Below are 17,211 nucleotides of genomic sequence, written 5' to 3' on the forward strand. Positions count from 1 at the left end.
ATTACTAAATTATGTTCTTAAATTACTTATTTACAGATATTATTACGTGCAGTGGTCTTGAGTGAGGGTATCAAATGGGCACTGATAAAAAGGACAGAGGTAAGCTAATGAATTAACTATGTAGTCTGACATCATGCCTTATAACAAGCAGCTACTACCGTTAGCTAGTATTTGCTCATTGACGTAAGAAAAACTCTTTTGGTAAACTAGCTAGCTAGCAAAAGAAGCTAATATTTAGTTTATGTTTACTGTGCTGATTCAAGCAACATAGTGTTTTAAAAAAACAAAAACCTGGGCCATCTAGACTTCTTTTAAGTCCGTTTTACTTAAAATGTCCCTGGAATAACAGCCACACAACAATGTTGCTGAGCTATCGGTCCGTTGAATTATTTGTTTCTCCGTGTATTTAGCCACTTTACAACCATGACTGAGCCAAATTTGCAAAGCTACAGAAGAGCCTCTGTTTCTTTTATCCTTGAATTTTCATCCTTTCTATTTCTCTTTCTCGTTCTCATTTTTCACTCAAGCCTTTTAGCACAGCCGTGAGAGCAAACCACACTGCACTTCACTGCAATCACCATTTGTGTATGTGACATTTATATAAATCCTAATTCCTGAATAACAACCCCCTGGGCATGTTCTTATTTATATCTACTTATATAAAATGTAAATCTGGAATAAACTATAAGTTACTCAACGGTGAACAAAGTGCAAGAGCAAGACAGCATGAAGGAAAAGATAATAATAATGTTTGTGTTAAGAGGAAAGGAAAAGTTATGTTCAGAAGGAGAATAAAAACACTAGAAGGGAGAAGAGCAGGGGAAAAGTGTGAAGGAGGGACGCCTAAAAAGAAGGGGAAGAGAGAAAAAAAAAGAGAGAGAGAATGTGAGCAATGAAAATGAGAGAGGCCAGTTAGGTGTATATCCACGGACAGGAAGTGTTGAGGCGTGGTTGGCTCAGTCTCCCCTCTCATCAAGCCCCCACCACCACATCACTGCCCTGCTGCTGCTGGGAAAGGCCTTACCACAACACACACACACACACGTACACAGTGCATTCACGCATGCTTGCTCTGCCCAAAATACACTCGCACACACTGAAACACTGCAGCAGCCTGTGTGACCTTGTGATAGTGGAGAATACATGAGAAACAGCAGCCAGCTGAGTGTGAACAGGAAAACAGGAGCAAAAATAGAGCGTGTTGGTCAGTGCAGATACAGTATCAGACCTGTGAGATCAATGCTTTTCTAAGATCAACGCTTTAGTCACATCTTTGTCTAACCATGGTCTAGGGGTGTGACCATGCGTTTAATACTGCACAAGATCTCACAATATAAAATGCAACGATATTCCTCGCCGAGGTGATAAGCTGTCTCACGGACTAGTGTCCAGCTGCGGCCAGAACCGTTTGTGCGGCAGCATTTTGGATTCCCAAAACACTTACAGAACCACCACGGCTCTCTACTCAAATCAGCTGTGCCTGTGAATAAAATGATGAAAGGCCAGACAATGCTGACAAATGCCTTTGCACTTCCACAGACAACCACTAGAGCCATGGCATAACGAGAGACATTGGCGTTTTCATTGCGGCTGATATGAGGTCAGTAGCGTAGTGGAAAATCTCAGCGACTCCTCCACACCGAGCCTAAGTACAACATTCTGTCACGCGCACATTTTGCTCAAACAGTGGTCCCGAACCTCTACAAAGAATCCACTTAATTTAGAAGTTAAAAGCTCACGCATGGTTCATTCAGTTATAAGGTCACATATATAAGGTTTGTTGCAAAACCTTTTCATGTGCTTGCATATTGTTTTGTTTTTTTACTGCATATGATAATTCATACTCAGAAAGTAGAACTGAAGTGACAATAACAAAACATTTCAAAATGCACCCGCATTGTTTGGCATTTTGTGACTTTCTGTCAAATAAAAGGCTATTATTCCAGTCATATATAGTGTCTTGTTCTCGTGAGCCCAATATCGTGTATCGTCTCATCCCATGAGCTGAGTGTCTCCTCACACCCATACCATAGTCTGATTGTTGTTACTTGGGCTTTTTCAGAATAAATTGAGAGAGAACATTTTGAAGGAGTTGTCACTTCTTGACACTTTTTAAAATGAAAATATGAAACAATTTCAAAGGAACTATATATCTGCAGCCTCCTTTTCAAATATGTCCAGCCCTGATACGAATCTTTAGCAAAGCCGAGCTGCAAAATTAGAGCAGTTGCACCACAATCTCTCCCCCCCCCCCACACACACACACACAAACACACATACTTCCTCCTCTCTGCTCTCTTGTGTGTCAATGTTTGTTTGTTTTTAATTTTTTTAACTTTTATTGTTGTATTGAGACTGAGCCAGAAATGTCTCTCGGAATGGGATTTCTTGTCAAGACTGCAGGCTGACACAAGTTGGCTCTATTTGTTTGTGACGGAACTAATCAAAGACAGACACACACACACACACACTCACACACACACACAAACCTTGGGGCATGCTGATTTTCTCGCCATTCTTGCTCTTGAGCTTGTGCTTCTTGAAGGTGCCCTTCCTCTTCTTGACGTTGGGTTTCTCCTGGTTCTGGTTCAGGTGGAGGATGAGGAGACTGAGTTCGCGCTCGAAAACGTCCTGCTCCCACTGGGCCAGCTGCTGCTCGCGCTGCCGCAGGAACTCCTCATGGGACTTCTGCTCCAGAGCCGCCCGCTTCAGTTCCTCCTCACGGCAACGCAGCTCCTGATGGAGGAGAAAAGAGGCGAGGAGGTGTTTATCACCAGCAGGTCCCAATCGTGTGTGACTGAGGTTATGCAGGTTTACAGTCTTATCTCCTCCCGGGTCACAGTGAAGTTGGTTCCAATGATACCTTTCATCAGAATTAATGACAAGATGACTCCCGGCTGCTGTTTGACATTTTATTTGATGTCTCACAGATTTGTGTTTGATGTGAAGGTGTTGGCACAGCTGAGTAGCGTTGAGTATATGGGCTTCTCTACCAGGGATCTTACATTAGATACTGTGCAAACCACTTAAAAATAACTATAAAAAACTTAAATAAAACATCCAAAACTAAAATTAATGTTTCTTTGTTGTGCCATCTTTGGAGATAAATTACCTCTTTTAAGCTATAATGGTGGCAAAGATAATGGCTGCTTATATTTATTTCTAATATGTAGCAATGCATTTTACATTAATTAACAGTATATCAGAAATTGTATGCCTTTTTTTAAAAGGTAAAATTGCAAATAATATACTCCCACGATTGTCAATATATACAGATTTACCTCTTAAATAAAATATGATCTTTGCCCTAAATGGATAAAAGATCTTCATGATTGTCATGAGGCGAACAGTTCTAGAGATGCTATTCCTCTGACTGATCCTAAGGTCAGCCCCTTTCCCTCAATGCTCCAATCACTGCTACAGTTATGAATTCCTCAAAGAGGAAGAGTCTGTGTTGAATTGTATTGTGTATAGTTGCCAACTACATCAACGGCATATGTCAGTTACGAAAGTCACGTTAGTTACTCATCGAGAGACATTCATGGAATGTTTTGTTTCCTCTACATTGAAAGTTTGAATTTTATATCTTAATGATGGTTTCTTAGTTTGTATGAGGAATGTTGATGGTTCTGCACACTGACCTGTTCAGCCAGTGAACCTGATGCAGGCTTGCAGCTGATGTGTGATACAATTTTATTTTTATTGTTGCACTGAAAAGGATGCTCATTTCATTTGGTCTGTATGGAAATTTTATGTCTATTTCTTTAAAGATCCCCTCCAGTCATCTTTTAAAGTATATCAAAATATTCTGCTATGCCTAAAAAAAAATTCTTAACATTGTATACCCCCAAAAAAGTTTTTAAAAAACCCTCCGAATGGGGAAACCATCCACTCTCTCTCCCTCATTGAGGAATTCTGAGACTTTGAATATTTATGACATGCAAATAACACAGGCCCCGAGGCCCGCCTACAACACCTGCTCGCGCTAGGTTGACCGGTGTAGGAACCCGCACTACATCATATCCATCCAAAAACTTCACACTCTACCAGGGTTGCTGTAAAAACTTTCACGAACTGCTAAATGTTAACTCTAACTGTCTGCTGACACACCTATCGCCCTGTCATGGATGCGCTGCCTCCACGTGCAGTGGAAGTTTCCAGTTTCTTTGCCTACATTTGCATATTCGACAGCGATTGGTTTTCTGAATTTGTGACGTACTTAATCTAAGCTTGCCCAGGATTCGTTTGAATTTCAAGTACACAGAAATCTCCTACTCCAGGAGAGGAATGTGCAAAACCCTCTACAGTGACTAAATTTGCTCAGATACAAGTCCCTATAATCAATGTCAGACATTTTAGAGGACAGAAACAGAAGAAAAACACTTTTTTGAGTGGAGGTGGAATTTAAATATATAACAAAATAATAAATAATAATAATAAAAAGAGGTATGAAAATGGTTACACTCAGTGCCTTGTACCTTCTCTTTAGCCCGGAGTTCATCAAACATGTCCTGGATCTCCAGTTTCCAGTCCTCCTGCAGGGAGTGGAAGGAGTCCTGTGGCATCTCTTCCTTCACCTGCTGCTCCAGGGCCGTCAGCTGGGCCAGGATGGAGCAGAAGTTGGGTCGGCGGTGGGGGTCCTGGTCCCAGCACTCTGCCACACAAACAGCGGACACAGTCAGACACTGGGTTCCACAGCACAGCAATTCATCTACAGAGTTGCACTCTTTCGGGTTTTGTGTGTACGTTAAGGTGTCCTCACAAGGAGACGCCGAATTATGCAAAAATACACAATTGGCCAAAGCAGAGCAAAAATGAGTATGAAGGAGTTTTGTGTTTGTGTGCTTTAGTTTGGTAACAAGTAGTAAAATATTATTTCCTTAAAATAAAAAAACTAAAATGTAGTTTCCACTCCAGTTTCACTTCTTTGGAAATATTTCTTGTATCAAGGGATGTGAAAGAAGGAAGTCACTCACTGATTCACCATAAACCTCACATGCTGATCTGCACTTAAAAACAAGGCCCGTTGTATCACCTTGTTGGAAGGTGTCTATAAAAATTTTTAGACTTATGTCATGTAATTAATCCTCTGAGGTGGCTATTGTTTGTTATGTTAAGAGGCTAAGAGGAAAGAATGTAAACTGTGTCTAATTTTAAGCAAATGTACAGAATGTTGGGTGAAAAGCAGTTAACATGTTAGAAAGAACCCTGGTGACATTTCCTTTTAACTTGAAACAACGGAAGAGAATAAATGGGTACAAACATGCTGGTGCTATGAGCACAACACACTTCCTCTCCACAGCCGGGTTATTAACATACAGTAATTTGTTTTCTCATTTTCAACCCAGCTTTGGGGAAATGGAAATAGAGGCACGCCAGGGACACTGATAATCTCACACAACAGTGCTCTCACACCGCTGAACAGAAAGGAGCAGCCTCAACAGTACCACGAGTACATCCGGTTCCATTTCTACAAGTAAAAACACACGTGCCTCACCTGACATGAGCTGAGCAAAGGGTTCGGGGCATGTGGATGGGATGGGCAGCGTGAGCTTGTTGACCGCGACTCCGTAGGCGACGGCAAGTCCATCGATCCCTTTGTAGGGCGCCTCTCCTGTTAGCAGCTCCCACAGCAGAACACCATAGCTGGAAGGGGAAAACACACCACAAGGCATGAAACGGTACAATCACACTACAACTAGTAACAAAAGAAGCTTCATCACACAATATTTTTGCAACACATTTAGCGCGTAACTATATACTTCAATACATTGAAAATTATTTAAATCAAGCTGCGTGCAAGATCAACGTAGTAAACAGAATTTTCATTTCTTTTCAGAAGTCCTTGATACAGTGACCATTAGTGTTCATAGTACTTTCTATTACCACTGCCATATGGCTATGTTTACACATCTGTGAGCTGTTGTGTGTGAACAAATTACTGTCAACCTGCTTCACAGTAAAAGCCTTTACAGTAAAGAGAATCATGGCCGATCAAGGCTCAATGTAAAAATAGGCTCAATGAGTATTGAATTACCAGCATCAGGATTACTTTAAATCCCTATGACAAATAGTTTGGTCCACGTGTCGCTTGCAGACCATTCAAATCTAGGGTTCTTGGGTCAGATCCAAGGGGCCAACTCTGAGGCTGAGAAATGAAGCCTATGCGGAAGTGCTATAAACTGCAGTTCACTAAATGCCCGCTTGAGGCTGGCTCCAGAAAGGAGCAAATCCCAATAGAGCCCCATGTTAAAATGCCAAACTTTACAGCAGAATTAAACATGTTTACAGTCTGGTACAAAAAACGTTTTTGGTCCCAATGGCTAATCCCCCCCTTCGTGACAACTGTCGTAACTTGCTCATTTATATTATATTACAGTTTGAAATTTTGCATAAGTGGGGCATGGTTACTTGAGTGAGAGATGACGCCGCTGTTTGTTAGCCGCTCGGTGGCAGCTAGCCACTGTCACCTGAGCTTAATCCACGGTCAGTGAACGTGACTTCTCGACCGTGGTGTCGGAGCCTTGCGGAGAACATGTCAAGCAACTACCGGATGAATAATACGCCTGCTCTGCAGTCAGTTGTCCCAACACAGAAGTCCAACAAGCTTGCACTCCTGGTCTTTCGGGAAGCAATATGATAGTATTGTTCTATGTTTGCAGTAATTAGCGTGTGTCGGTTTCTGCGCTCGGTACCTGGCTTGTTAGCTTAGCTCGCTAAAGTGCTCATTAGCCAGCTAGCCTGGGGTTAGCCTCGAGCGAGACTCCGGCTCTGCTGACAAGGCTAGCGGGATCAACACAACACGACACCGACATAAAAAGTGTCTGCGTGTGGTTGGAAAATATGGTCCACCACGTGAAATGTGCCATACGAGCAGTGCAATGTTAATGTAACATGAATGCTAACTGTCAAGGTACATTAAGATGTTTGTAACAAGTGTTGATGTCACATATCAGACTTGTTTCAGAAGATAACGTTAATGTAGAGGATGAGGTGTGTTGTTGGTTATTGCGCCTGTATGGTAACTTGAAATGAAACAGAAGAACACAAGAAGTTTGATTCATATTTTTTACTAAAACTGGCACGATAGGATGCAGAAACAGACTTGTGATCGCATGTGACGTGGTTTGTCTGTGTAGTTTTCCTCCAGATAATCCAGACAGACTGGACCAGTGGAAGCTCAACATGAGGCAGTACTGAACTCGGACTCATCACTTAAGAACTGACCCCAGGTCCACATATGGTTTGTGTATAACTAAATGGTCGCATTTTTCCCAAGTGAAACATGAGAACATAACATGATTCTACGGTGCCCGTAAGCTTCGATAACAATTAAATATTCTAAACATACTGTACTGTAAATTCACTGTTTTGGAAGAACAGTGTTAAATCTAAAACTGCACTCAAATACAGTTGAATATACAGAACACAAGCACACAAACCTCTTTATTTACAAACTTGTCTTACTATTTTTTATTTGTGTCTTGTCATTGTTATTAGGGAAGGACCTGCCTGAAGGACTCCACTGTGCTGACCATGTTCTGTCTCCAAGAGCAAAGAAGAAAAATGAATAACTCGGTTCTTCTTTTAAAATATATTTAAATCACACAAACCTGTTATTGCTTTAGGTTTTATCTTTGGTGTATGAGTTATTTGTCAATTAATAGTCAGCTTTGAATGTGAACTCTGACATATTCAGTCAGTATTAGACAAAAATAGTTAAAATATAAACATAATTTATGAGCCAGAACCAGAAGTTATAGATTAACTCTCAGATTTATTTTTAGTGAAGGAACAAAACATAAAAAGGTGGACAATATTAAAATTAAAGAACACATTTAATATACAGAATGGGCCTGTGCAAGCTGCAACAGCTGAGCTCAGAATGACCATGACGAACTTAAAAATAAACTCAACATTGTCCATGAAAGTCAGGGACATGTTAAGGCTTAACAAAGTGTGTCCTGAAGGCCAAATTCAATAGCAGTGACACTGCCAACTGTAGCAGTTACAGGTCCCCTTCACAATGTGCAAGAGGTGAGTCTGCTGCAGGTCGTCTTCATGTTGACCATCCTGATGCTACTGATCTCCCTCAGGTTGTCAGCACCACAGTGGATGATGAGGACGTCAGCTGCTGCTCTTCCTCACGGAGTGGAAACAGAGTGGAAGAAGGCTTTTCCACAACAGTCCACCAGCCAAAAACAGCACGGCAAGGTCTGCAGCTCTCTGGACACCTCGACGGACAAACTCATCACCACGTCCTCATTGTGACTGTAGGATTAAAATTAATAAATGAGTGTGATAAATCCTTCAGATAATGAAAAATGATAAGTCTACTAAAGAGTGTAGCTCACATTTTTATGTTGACAACACTGTTATGTCACATTTGTAAGATATAATGGAACTAAAGAGCTACATCTCAGAGTATAGATGACAGTCTCTAATACTTTATTTTTAGACAGACTATATAACTGTAAAGTCAAGCAGCCACGATTGGTACTGGATGGTTTTGTGCAGCTAGTAGAAGCATCACAGGTGAACTCAACAACAACCAATGTGCTGAAAGCAATAAACATCTTGTAACAAATATAAAAGTGCCTTTCTTACAGTCATATTCAAAGTGATAATCTCGTACAGTAATGTCTATAGCAGTACAGGTAAGGTAGACTACCACGGACTTCTGTCAGTGTGGAAACTTGATCTGTGCACTGTTTACAACAGTGGAGTGGGGAATTAAAGATTTTCTTGTTTGGTGTATGTGTATGTCCCTTAAGGCCAAATTAAATAAATAAACGACAATAATAACTAAGACTACAAGCCAGTGTTAATAAAACATTTACTATATGCCAAGAACACTAACCATCAAACGTAACTTCTGTTTAGTTAAAGTTTAATTGATTTAATTTATTAGAATCAAAATATAGTGGTGCAAATTACCACTAAAAGTAATTTTTAAGACTATTATTTTATTATATTTCAGTAACAAATATTTATTTCAAATGTTGTTTAATAGTTCCAGTGTTACTTACCACATGTAACGTTGGCTGGGACGACTGGTACTGGAGCTCACGTTACCGCAGTCAGTACCGACCCGGTGCAGGATGGTAGTGAACAGTGGGTTTATTAGTTTATCAGAGTTTTTTTCAGAGCAGCCTGCAGTGGCAGGTCTGGATCCCCTCTATTGGGAAGTGATTTCCCTCCAGCGGAAATCTTGCCTGTCCAATCACAACCAATTATTTGTATAATGGGCGCGGTTTATACCATGACGCAGAGAGGAGCGAAAAGTACACCACACTCACTCAATAGACGTCAAACGATTCTTTTCTCTCAGGTCTATCCAATTGCGTCCGGAGCCATTTTGGTCTGCGTCCGTTGGTAGCGCCTCTTGGAAATCGAAAAACTACCCAAGAGGTCCCAGACAAATACGCATTTGAATATTAGTGTGGCTACGCCTGGCTAAGAAGTCAAAGCAGTCAAACCAGAATTGATGTTATATGGTCACGTATTTTTGAATATTGTTACCCTAGAGAAGCCTGAGTAATACCTGTATAGAGGTCATTACAGAAATCTAGTTGTGAAAAAATAAAAAGGCTTGGGTGAACCCTGTGTAAATGCAAGAATCAAATATAGGACCATAATTTTTATTACTGGCTTATCTAAATCACACTGAGCTGTGAGCCCAAACTTACATGAAGCATCCTTCTCAACATGTGCTACACCTACTTCCAATTCCAAACTAAGTAGATATTATATATGAGGCATTTTAACAATAACAGCTCATTTGGATCTGAACTGTCGCCAACACCTTTATACACTTGCTCATCTGTGGTGCTCAGATACTGCACTTCATGATGAATTTCAAGTATAATTCTACTTCTTGCTTTGCGCAACACATTATGCCTTTAACATTCATTATCAAAGCAACGACAGTACAGAATCAAGACGCGTTAGTGCATTGGAATATTTTTGCTCGACGAAAGACACAGCATTGTGAGCTCCTGCATGTGGAGCGCGTGCAAGCACACACAGACACAAGCAGGACTTTGGAGCTCATGCAATGGGAGCAGCCCTGTGTCCCAAGAAGAAGAAGCATGGTGCAGGACTTGGATCTCCCACACTGTCAATTAGCCCTCGCCCGGAACTGACTGAAAGCACTGTGGAGGCTCGCTAAGTGGAGAGTGCAGGCCACAGACCTTTCTTATTTAGTTCCTTAATTACAACATACACAAACTGTGACCGTGCAGAAATGCAGCACGCCGGCTTGCCCCGAGGCGGCCGTCGTCTGTGCTTGGCAGCTCTGGAGACAAGGGGCCGTGGACAAATGAGAATGGTAGAACAAAGATTACCCTTCATTTTATACTGGCTCATTTCAACGTTTTCCAGATTGTGCCGTGATTGCTGTGAAAACAAGGCCGCGTGGGTTTGTTGTCGAGAGACAAGAGGACAAGAGGGATGGAAAGTGAGGGGATGTATGTGTGAGATTGAAAGATGGCATAGAGCCCATTAAAATAGTTAAAAAAGAACCAAACAACAACTACACACTCTCACAAAATAGAACTAGAAAATTCCTTGAGAAGCTTGCACTGTAGGAGAATCCTTTTTGGTCTTCTCAAGGACAATTTCAAAAAGGTTTTCTGTTGCTGCTGCATGCTGAATTAGTTTCCAATAGGCTCTGTATGGGCGAGCAAAGGACCCTTCATGAACGGATGATGTGGTCCAAATCCAATGGATTAACATTAAACCATAGCATATGAGGGTAACTGTAATAACCACGGTGCAGCAGAGGCGTGAATGCCTTATTGCTTTGATTAATTATTTATACGTCTACCTATATTGCTGAGTAAGACAGCCCTGCTTGCTCTATTCCGGATGCAAAATCATATACAGAAATGAAGAGCCATCACCAATCCCCTCAACACATAACAGTCTCAGTTTCAGTCATTATTATGAAACCGCAAACCATAATCGAGGGACTCGTCTCTTTCTGTGTAGAAGTGGTCACACTCGCGGGCACGCTCACACGCGCGCACACAGAACTATTCCCAGATAAAAGGCTGTGGTTTGGTCTGGTGTGTGGCCTCCCTTCTATAATGGAGACAATGGGATAGTGTGCAGCACACATGTCCCACAACAAAGCACAGAGCTGCTCTTTGAAGAGACGCCATCACATGGCTGCAGCAGCCCTGCTGCAATCCATCACTCTGTCCCTTCATCACTGTCCCCCCCCATCTCCATCCCCTCCCCACCCTCATGTCTCTGCACTCTCACCCTTTCCACTCCATTTATGCCATGTTTTCTGTCCCCAGAGCTCGAGTAATTAGTACATGATATTGAAAGTCCAACGTTTAATGTCACTTTCGTAAAGCCAGGGGGACTGCGTGCATTTTTTAAACTTAATTTAAACATCCCTTCCACAGAGAATACATTGGTGGTGAGTAGTGATTGGAACAGTAAGTTGCACCAGCAGTAGAGCTGAAATGATACTGGCCATCAGCTGGCAGTTTCCAGAGTCACTACAAATTAGACATGTCAGTTAAGACCACTTCAACCTCATTGAGTGTTTTATGCCAAACATCCTCGGCGGCTGTGGCTCAGGACGTCCACCAACCCGAAGGTTGGCGGTTCGATCCCACCTCCCGCCAGTACACATGCCGTTGTGTCCTTGGGCAAGACACTTAATCCTAACTTGCCTCTGACGGCTCTTCCGACAGTGCATGAATGAGTATGAATGTGACAGAAAAATGCATGGTAAATGGCAGCACTGTATGAATGTGTGTGAATGGGTGAATGTGACTTTCCTGTAAAGCAATTTTAGTGGTCTATATGACTAGAAAAGCGCTATATAAATACAGTCCATTTACCATTTATCCTCGTGAAATTCTGCTCTATTTACAAGGTTTGTATAATCAACTTGAACGACTTACAAAAAAATCACCACTCACAGTCCGCCACGAAGCATACAAAACCCACATCACTGCCTACAAAGACGCCCTCATCGCTGCCAAATCTGCCTACCTCTCCACCATCTTCACGGACCCCTGCCAAAACCCCAGAACCCTCTTCTCCACAGTGACCAACCTCCTACAGGCCCGCACCAACTCCCTTCCTACCTCTACCCCTGATCTCTGCAACTCATTCCTCCGGTTTTTCACTGATAGAATCAACCTAATAAATCAATCATTATCCCCCATATCACCCCCTGCATCTACTCCAGCACATACCATGGACCCTCTCCTCCCCCTCTCCCTTGACCCCCTGACCCCTCCTCCCCACTGCCGCCTCTCCCAGTTTGACCTGGTTACCCCCCCCCGAAATCTCCAAACTCATCAGCTCTTCCAAATCAACTACCTGCTCCCTTGACACCCTCCCCACTCCCCTGCTAAAGTCCTGCCTCCCCGTCCTCTGCCCCTACCTCACTAACCTATTCAACTCCTCACTGTCCCACGGAACTGTCCCCTCTGCCTTCAAAACTGCCGCTGTCACCCCTATTTTAAAGAAACCTGGTCTCGATCCTTGCTCCCTCCATAACTATCGCCCAATCTCCAACCTTCCCTTCCTTTCTAAAACTCTGGAACGCATTGTTGCCACTCAATTACAATCCCATCTACATGCCAATAAACTCTTTGAGCCCCTTCAATCTGGTTTTCGCCCCCTCCACAGCACAGAAACTGCCCTATTAAAAGTCCTCAATGACCTCCTCACCTCTGCTGACTCCCGTTCCCTCAACATCCTCATCCTTCTCGACCTGAGTGCAGCCTTCGATACCGTGAGCCATGACATCCTACTCACTAGACACAGAGACCCCGGTATCAAAGGTACTGCACTCAGCTGGCTCCAGTCATACCTCACTAACAGATCGCATTTCATCACTCTCCATAATCACACCTCTGCTTCATCCACAGTCACACAAGGCGTTCCCCAAGGCTCCGTACTCGGTTCCCTCCTCTTCATCACCTACATCCTCCCCCTCGGTCAGATACTCCGCCACTGAATCTAAACAGCGAAAAACTGTATTCCTCCTCATCGGTTCCAAATCCACACTCAGCAAAATCAACAACCCCACAGTCACCATCGATGGCACCACTGTCTCCCCATCTCCCCAGGCCCGCAACCTTGGCGTTATCTTCGACTCCACCCTCTCCCTCGAACCCCATATCCGCCACATAGTCAAAACCTCCTTCTTTCACCTCCGTAACATCACCAAGATCAGACCCTCACTCACACCCCCCGCCGCAGAATGACTCATCCACGCCTTCATCTCCTCACGTTTAGATTATTGTAACTCTCTTCTCCTTGGCATCAGCCCCAGCTCCATCAAAAAACTCCAACTGGTCCAGAACGCAGCCGCCCGTCTCATCACCCACACCAAATCCTGGCACCACATCACCCCAGTCCTAAAACAACTCCACTGGCTCCCTGTCTCCCACCGAATTACCTTCAATGTCCTGGTCCTCACCTTCAAAGCCCTCCACCATCTTGCTCCCCAATAACTCACTGATCTCCTCTCCCCCTACCAACCCACACGGTCCCTCAGATCCACCTCTGCTGGTCTCCTCTCCACCCCCAAAACCAAACTCCGCAGCTTGGGAGACAGAGCTTTCTCCAGGGCTGCTCCCAGGCTGTGGAACTCCCTTCCCCAAGAGATCCGTGATTCCGACTCCCTCACCACCTTTCAGTCACGCCTAAAAACCCACCTCTTTTCCTCTGCATATCCCTAGCTCCCCCCCGTTCAACTTTTATTTTATTTCTTTCTTTTTGTACCAGCGCTTTGGGTACATGAAAAGCGCTTTATAAATCAAATATATTATTATTATTATTATTATAATCAGGGATAACCGAAAAGCATTTTCTTATGGCGAATGTCCAAAGTGTAGTTTTGAACTATGTTGGCCGAATGCATTCACCTCTGGTTGCTGTTGTACATGCAATGTAGGAACACCAAAGGGTTATGGTCGGTGAACACGACAATCGGCTGCAAGGAAGAATCAACAAACTTCAAAATGCTGCAAAGCCCACAGCAAAGCCAGGGCCTCCTTCTCAATAGTGCTGTAGTTCTGCTGGGTCTGTGAAGACTTTTTTGAAAATTCACAGATTGGATGGTCAATGCCTGCTGAATTTTCCAGGATCAGAACAGCACCAGCACCGGTACCACTAGCATCAACCTCAAGCTTGAATGGGACAGCAAAATTGGGGGCAGCAAGCACTGGAGAATTACAGATGACAGCTTTTACAGCTTGAAAGGCCTGCTCACATCTGAAGTCCCACTCCAACTTCCTAGCAGCACTGACAAGGTCGTAACAGTAGTTGCAAAGAAAACACTGAAGCTGACATTTGGTAGTGGGGACTGGGTAATCAGCAACAGCACTGATTTTGGCTGCAAGGGGACAAACCTGTCCCTGACCCACCTCCTTGCCAAGATAAGTGATGTAGCTTTCGCAAACTCACACTTAATCAAGATCAGGGTCAAGGAGGCCTTTTCGAGGGCGCTGAAACACAGTCGCAAGAGTCTTCATCTGACTCTTCCGGTGAGGTGAATACACCACAACGTTATCCAGGTAGTCCTCACAATTTTCTACACCAGACAACACTGTCCACATGAGTCGCTGAAAGGTGGCCGGAGCATTACACATGCCAAATGCCATCACAGTGTATTGTGTATTGCTTTCTGTCAGGTGTACCAATAACACAGTCGGTATTACTCAGCTTCTTCTCAACCACATAAGGCCCAGCAAACCTGGCATGTAACACTGACCCAGGTATTGGCAACAGAGCCAGTATTGAGTCTCCAGGTTGGAAAGATCGTTGCACAGCTCTTTTATCAATTGCCATGTCATTTTAGATTGGGAGTTTGCCATTGCCTGTTTAGCCATGTTTGCACGCATGATGAAGACGCTCTCGAAATGAACTCACGAAGTCAAGCATGTTGATATTAGGTGGAGAATCTGCCATTACCTGCTCCCGTAACAATTTCAATGGGCCTCTGACTGTGTGGCTAAACATCAACTCGGCTGAACTAAACCCTGTACTCCTGCACAGTTTCTCGCACTACAAACAACAAAAAGGGAATGCCATTATCCCACTCTGGACCACGTTCAAGGCAGTATGTACGCAACATGTACTTGAGGGTCTGATGGAATCTCTCTAAAGCTCCTTGGCTCTCAGGATGGTACTCACTAGAAACCTGGTTCCTAACAGCCATAACCTCTAGTACCTGATTGAAAACCTAAGACATGAAATTGCTCCCCTGGTCTGTGTGGATGACTCTCAGAAAACCAAAGGCAGAACAAAACTTTAATAATAATAATAATAATATTACAAGCTCCCTGACCACTGCCTTAGCCTTAAGAGAACGCAGGGGTATTGCCTCTGGGTAGTGAGTGGTGGCACACATGATAGTCAAAAGATATTGATGACCAGTTTTCGGCTTTGGTAGGGGGCCTACACAGTCCACAATAAGCCTCTCAAATGGCTCTCCCATCACAGGAACAGGCTGTAGGGGTGCTGGAGGAATCACCTGGTTAGGTTTGCCAGCTAACTGACATACATGGCAAGTGCAAATCGAGTCAGCAACACCAGTCTTTAAACCAGGCCAGAAGAAGTGTTTCAATATTCGACTGTACGTCTTTGTAATCCCCAAGTGACCAGACCAGTGATCATGAGCTAGATTCAGTACATGTGAGCGATACACAGAGGGAACAACAACTTGGTAAGTGGTGCTCCAGTCAGGCCCATCAGGAGACACAGTCAACTTACGCATGAGCACATCACCTTCCACATATAAACCGACAGGGACAGACAGCTGTTCGCGGTAACGTATTGTGTCACTTCCGGTTGTTGTTGCTTCTGTGAATTGTGTTTATCCACCGCTCCTCCTCATCTCTCTTTAACACTGCGGTTTCCTCTAACTATTGGGACAACTATCCGCTCCACTCTCCCTTGTTTAGTCTAAACACTCACAACTCTCTTCCTCTTTTAGCAACTCGCTCGCTAACTCACAGCGGTTGACACGCTCTTATCTGCGCTCCGCACCGTAGCTTAGCTAGTTAGCCTTAGCAGCTAACAATGGCTTCTTCCTCTCCTGCTGTCTCCTGCTCTGTTTGCTCCATGTTTAGTTACTCCTCTGCCTCCTTTAGCGATAGTGATGCTTGTAGTAAGTGTAGTTTGTTTGCTAGGATGGAGGCGAGGTTCAGTCTGTTAGAAGCGCGACTCTGCACCATGGAGATTGAGTCGTTAGCTGCTCCAGTGTAGCTTCTTTAGCTCCTTCAGCTCCCCCAGCAGATCCCGACCAGCCGGGAGGACAGGGCGGCTGGGTGACTGTCCGCAAAAAGAGGCATAGTCCTAAACTGAAGCTCACGGTTCACCACCAACCACTTCAGGTTTCTAATAAATTCTCCCCTCTCGACACACCCGCTGAGGAAACAACTCTGATCATTGGTGACTCTGTTTTGAGGAACATGAAGTTAGCGAAGCCAGCGACCACAGTCTGTATCCCAGGGGCCAGAGCAGGCGACGTTGAATCCCACCTAAAACTGCTGGCTAAGGATAAACGTAGATATTGTAAAATTATTATTCACGTCGGCAGTAACGACACCTGATTACACCAATCGGAGGTCATGAAGATGAATATTGATTCAGTGTGTACTTATGCAAGAACAATGTCGGACTCTGTAGATTTCTCTGGACCCCTGCCCAACTTGAACAGTGATGACATATATAGCCGTACATCATCACTAAACCGCTGGTTGTCGAGGTGGTGTCCAGATAACAATGTGGGCTTCATAGATAACTGGCGCACCTTTTGGAGAATTCCTGGTCTGATGCGGAGAGACGGCATTCATCCAACTTTGGATGGTGCAGCTCTCATTTGTAGAAACCTGACTCGGTTACCTAGACGGTCAAACCCGTGACATTTCAGACCAGGGACCAGGAAGAGTCTTACATGCTTCTCTGCGCTTCTATTACAGAAGTCGCCCCCACAAAACCCCATAGAAACTATTTATGCCCCACAACCACTTCAACTATCTAAACCAAAGGTAAATAAAAGAGGTGTAATTCACACAAATCTCATAAAGATCAACACAAAGCCTATAAATGAACCTAAGAATAGAACAATAAAATGTGGATTATTTAATATTAGGTCACTCCCATCTTAATCTTTGTTAGTGAATGAACTGATAACTGCAGCACGTTATCAGCACGTTGATTTATTCT

At 43.6% G+C, this 17,211-nt stretch overlaps 1 protein-coding gene across 1 annotated transcript in view; it reads right to left on the minus strand.

Annotated features, from left to right (window-relative positions):
• Window positions 1-17,211, minus strand: part of LOC118300016 (mitogen-activated protein kinase kinase kinase 11) — a 66,161-nt gene that overhangs the window by 20,977 nt on the left and 27,973 nt on the right. Inside the window, exons 3-5 of the mRNA XM_035624064.2 lie at window positions 5,498-5,646; window positions 4,479-4,654; window positions 2,490-2,736 (exon numbers count right to left, since the gene is read on the minus strand). Coding sequence (XP_035479957.1) covers window positions 2,490-2,736; window positions 4,479-4,654; window positions 5,498-5,646 — 572 coding nt within the window. The remainder of the gene's footprint in view (window positions 1-2,489; window positions 2,737-4,478; window positions 4,655-5,497; window positions 5,647-17,211) is intronic.

Source organism: Scophthalmus maximus, chromosome 2 (assembly GCF_022379125.1).
Source record: "Scophthalmus maximus strain ysfricsl-2021 chromosome 2, ASM2237912v1, whole genome shotgun sequence".
Classification (NCBI taxonomy): Eukaryota; Metazoa; Chordata; class Actinopteri; order Pleuronectiformes; family Scophthalmidae; genus Scophthalmus; species Scophthalmus maximus.